We start from the raw sequence: 5,270 nt of genomic DNA, 5'->3' as shown, positions 1-5,270 counted from the left end.
GGCTGGCGGTTCAAACCCACCAGCCACTCCTCGGAAGGAAGGTTGGGCAATCCTACTTCCGTAGTGATAACTGCCTCGGAAACCCAAGGAGGGGTCGCTAGGAGTCGGGGCCGACTCGACGGCACATAACAAGCAAACCAAAGGTATTGCCAGCTGATAATGACATATTAAAATAACCATTTCTCCTATATATTCTGGATATCTCCCATTTCCTTATTGTGTGTAGAAGGGGAGTGGACCAGAATATATATGGTTTTGAATGGGGTTTTCTGCCCATTCCAGGCAAGAGGCCTGGAATTCCTGTACTACCCATGGCACACAGCCCACTCACTACATTAAAGATGGAATCTACCAAATGCCCTTGCAGAAATACTTACTCCGGCTTTCATTTCTTGCTAATTTACTGGGATAACTTTTGGTCGTTGGTACATATGGCTCTGGAGGAGGCAAATCAGAAATTGGATGGAAGTAGAATCTGCTTTCCCACTCATCTAAGGAGAAACGAACAGGATCTTCAGTGACAGACAATCTGCTATGAAGATGTTATGTAATAAAAAGCAAAGAATGAAAAACATAACTACAAAAATCACTTCTAGTTTTATGCCTAAACATTTAAGAAAAGTTGCAAGTACTATAAATGTCACTGATCAGCACATCAATAAAATATACCAGCCTACAACTCAAAACAAAGGCAGCTGATAACACAACTACAGTGATGAGGACCCAGCCAGTCCCTTTCAGGAGCTGGGTCCAAGGTCTGGGACATCTTTCTTCCCACCAGTAGGCCCATGAATAACTAGGGCCACTCAGATAACAATGGCAACTTAGTATCTTATCTGTAGGCCTCTGGCCTCTTACCTGTACAAAATGTTTAGAAATGGAAATAATAATAAGGTAAGCTACAACGATGGCTCTTTCCAGAATTCTGGAATCTCTGACAAGTGAACCAAAGATGAGACTCAAACAAGGAACAGGTCAGAGAAAAATTATCTGCCTTTTTAGGAAGTGGTAGGAAGTGATTACTATTTTTAATCTGAAATCATGGTGGCCCCTAAAATAGATCAACACAGTGCAGTGTGATAACAATGAAGGTAATACAAAGCAAAAAAAGTTAAATGCAAAAAGCAAATTCACCATTTGATTGCTGCTCTATAGCTTGGAAAAGTTTCTAAGGAGTGAGAATCCCCTCTCACCTTCACAAGATGAGTCTTGGAAGCCATTTCTAATTGATGTGGATGGGGGAGGTGGGGGAGGTGCCCCAGCACCAGGCCGATCGGGAGGAAGAGGAGGCCTGGCTCCACTTCTGGGGCTATCTAGTCCACTCCTGGACGGCAGCTGAGGAGTGGCAGGCAGGGCCCGAGATGTGCTGCCATTCCTGCTTATTGGAGGAGGTGGAGGGAGGGGGCCTGGAAAGAAAAGAAGAGATTTCATTTGATACCTTATATCCTGCATTTCCATGATCATGGTCATCATCAGTGTGCAATAATTGAGTGGCTGCTGGATACATGCCCTTTAACTAGGGAATATCGAGATATAGGGAAGACTTTCTCAGAGATTCAACCAAGAAATGAGTTGTTAGATGCTGTAGAGTCTGTTCCAACTCATAGCAACTACATGTATAACTGAATGAAACACTGAGGGTGCTTTACCATCCTCACAACTATTGCTGTGTTTAAGCCCACTGTTGCAGCCACTCTATCAATCCATCTCATTGAAGGTCTTCCTCTTTTTCACTGACCCTCTGCTTTACCAAGCATGATGTCCTTCTCTAGGGACTGGGACCTCCTAGGAACATGCCCAAAGTACATGAGACAAAGTTCTGCCATCTTCATTTCTAATGAACATTTGGCTGTATTTCTTCCAAGAAAGATTTGTTTATTCTTCTGGAAGTCCATGGTATGTTTAATAATCTTTCCCAATGCCATAATTCAAATGTACCAATTCTTCTTCAGTCTTCCTTATTCATTGTCCAGCTTTAGCCTGCATATGATGCAATTGAAAAGACCATGTCTTGGGTCAGGCACATGTTTGTCCTCAAAGTGACATCTTTGCTTTTTAACACTTTAAAGAGGTCTTTTGCAGATCTTCTCAGTGCAATGCATTGTCTGATTTCGTGACTGCTGCTTCCATGAGCATTGATTGCAAATCAAAGTAAAATGAAATCTTTGACAACATCAATCTTTTTTTCAGTTTATCATGATGCTGGCTATTGGTCCAGTTGTGAAGGTTTCTATTTTCTTTATGTTGAAGAGTAATCCATACTGAAGGATGTAGTCTTTGACCTTTATCACTAAATGCTTCAAATCCTCTTTGCTTTCAGTCAGCAAAACTGTATATCTATGTATCAGGTTGTTAATGATTCTTCCTCCAATCCAAATGCTGTGTTCTTCTTCATATAGTCCAGCTTCTTGGATCATTTGTTCAGCATATAGACTGAATAAGTGTGGTGAAAAGATATAACTCTAATGCACACCTTTCTTGATCTGAAACCATGCAACATTCTCTTGTCTGGTCTGAACACCACCCCTTGGTCTATGTATAAGTTTTGCATGAGCAAAATTAAGTGTTCTGAAATTCCCATTTTTTGTGATCTCATGCACAATTTGTTATGATCCACACAGTTGAATACATTTGCATAGTCAATTGAACACAGGTAAACATCTTTCTGGTATTCTCTGCTTTCAGCCAAGATCCATCTGACATCAGCAATGATAACCCTCATCCAACATCCTCTTCTGAATCCAGTTTGAGTTTCTGGCAGTTCCCTGTCAATTTACTGCTGCAACCATTTTTTTTACTTATCTTCAGCAAAATTGTAGTTGTGTGTGGTACTAATTACACTGCTCAGTCATTTCTGCCTCCTGTTGGATCCCCTTTCTTTGGAATGGGCACAAACATGGATCTCTTCCAGTTGGTTAGCCAGAGAGTTGTCTTCCAAATTTCATGGCATACATGACTGAGTGCTTCCAGCATAGCATCAGTTTGTTGAAACATCTCAAATGGTATTGTCAATTTCTGGAGCCTTCAGTACCATTGGTTCTGGATCATATGCTACCTCTGGTGATGAGTGAATTTTGACTAATTCTTTTTGGTATAGTGACTGAATATTCTTTCCATCTTCTTCTGATGCTTCCTGCATTGTTCAATATTTTGCCCATAAAATCTTTCAATATTGCAATTCAAGACTTGAATTTTTTCTTTAGTTCTTTCAGCTTGAGAAATGCTGAGTATGTTCTCCCTTTTTGTTTTTCTAACTCCAGGTATCTGCATATTTCATCATAATACCTTACTTAATCTTCTCCAGCCACCCTTTGAAATCTTCTGTTCAGCTCTTTTTCTTCATCATTTCTTCTATTTGCTTTAGCTACTCTATGCTCAAGAACAAGTTCTAGTCTCCTCCAACATCCATATAGATACAAGAATGCACATATGTATACACACATGTCAGATGAGTTCAGGCTGATAGCTAAGTGGCTGTTTTGGCTTTGAATTAGTACTGAGATTGGAGATGAGACAGTTAAATTAAGAACAGGTGATAATCTGTTTATACTGATAATGGGATAGTTTTTAAAACAATTTGTAACCCTTTTAAATAGTTATTAAACTAGTTACTGTGACATGAAGTTATTAAACAAATGCTATTTTAAAAAGGAATAAGAAAAGCATCTTGAGAAAATAATGTGAGATAGTATTTCTTGTAATAGGGGAAAACTGTGGAAAAAAACACCAAAGCTCCAACTTTAGGGCAATAGTTAAATAAACTATTGTTCATTGGATAATTTCCAGCCATTAAAAATGATATTTTCAAAAAATATTTAATTACATGAAAAAATACTGGATAGCATAATATTCACTGAAAACATTGATATAAGTAATTTTATATCATGGGAATCTCACTTAGAAAATATATACATATTTATGTGGAAAGGAGACAGTAAGAAAAATCCCCAATATATGAACTGATGTTATCTATGGATAATGGAAATATATGTGAGACTTATTTTTGTTTTAATTCATTTATATTTTCTAAATTTTCTACCATCAAAGTGTTTTAATTTTACAATCAGAAAAAGTACTACTTTAAATGTGCCTAATACAACATTTACCATTATTATATATCGGCAATTTTTTACACTATGATGTAACATTAAAAACATATGTCTACCTACTTCAAAGAATGAAAATAAAGGACTTGAGCAGCAGAATAAATAAATAAATAATAAAAATAAAAAAGAATAAGAGTGTTACGAAATTATATTAGGTCTTCTGAAGGTCTATGGTCTTTAAATGTAGTATCACCGGTAATTACACAAGCATATTTCTGTGATGGATATGGTCTGTTTCAGGCAGAAGTGGCATTATGAAAGCAAATATCAGTCATTGTGAGAATAGTAAGAGTTCCTTCTTGGTTATTCAGCTTTAGGAAGGCAGATTAATAGACAGTGGCCATTAGCTAATTAACGTCCATGGCTATAAATTCTAGTGAGGGATCCTGACCCTGAGCAAGCTGGTTACCCAACAGAACTCAACTTCCTGTCTATAAAAGAGAGTGTCAAACAGTCACCTCTCTCACAGCACTGTTGCTAGGAGTAATGAGTCAAAATGAAATAAAAAGTACTATACAAGAATTTGAAACCATTAAAAAAAAAAGTGTTATGGTATAATTAGAAAATTTTAAATTCCCAGAAAAATATTCAGAGTAAATTCTTTTTTATATATAATCTAAAAGAAATCTATCTTGCTTTTTCCATTCTCTGAATGCAGAGGCCATTTGAGTATTAAGTAAATTAAAAAATAAAGACAAGTCTAAAGAGAACCTACAGATTGGGAAAAACTATTTGGCAATGACATATCTGACAAGGGGCTTATCTCTAGAATTTATAGAAAATTCCAACACCTCAACAACAAAAAGACAAATAATCCAATTCAAAAATGGGCAGAAGACATGAATAGATACTTCATCAAAGAGGATATTCAGGTGGCTAACAAACATATGAAGAGATGCTCATGATCATTAGCCACTAGAGAGATGCAAATCAAAACAGTGAGATACACCTTGCTTCAGAACTAGTAGCAAAGTTCAACAAGACAGAAAATAACAAATACTGGTGAGGATGTGGAGAGATTGGACTCTCATACACTGCTGGTGGGACTGTAAAATGGTACAACCACTGTGGAAAGCAGTATGGTGATTCCTTCAAAAGTTGGAATTAGAAATACCATTTGACCCAGCCATTCCATTACTAGGTATATATCCTAAAGAAGTGAGA

General features: G+C 37.2%; 1 protein-coding gene across 1 annotated transcript in view; it reads right to left on the bottom strand.

The window, feature by feature from the left end:
* WIPF1 (WAS/WASL interacting protein family member 1) overlaps positions 1-5,270 on the bottom strand; it is a 34,324-nt gene that overhangs the window by 4,848 nt on the left and 24,206 nt on the right. Inside the window, exons 5-6 of the mRNA XM_007940210.2 lie at positions 1,194-1,406; positions 378-491 (exon numbers count right to left, since the gene is read on the bottom strand). Coding sequence (XP_007938401.1) covers positions 378-491; positions 1,194-1,406 — 327 coding nt within the window. The remainder of the gene's footprint in view (positions 1-377; positions 492-1,193; positions 1,407-5,270) is intronic.

The sequence above is a fragment of the Orycteropus afer genome, unplaced genomic scaffold, assembly GCF_000298275.1.
Source record: "Orycteropus afer afer isolate SDZICR_OR568_19922 unplaced genomic scaffold, OryAfe1.0 scaffold00001, whole genome shotgun sequence".
Lineage (NCBI taxonomy): Eukaryota > Metazoa > Chordata > Mammalia > Tubulidentata > Orycteropodidae > Orycteropus > Orycteropus afer.
This window is presented reverse-complemented; position numbering and strand designations above follow the sequence as displayed.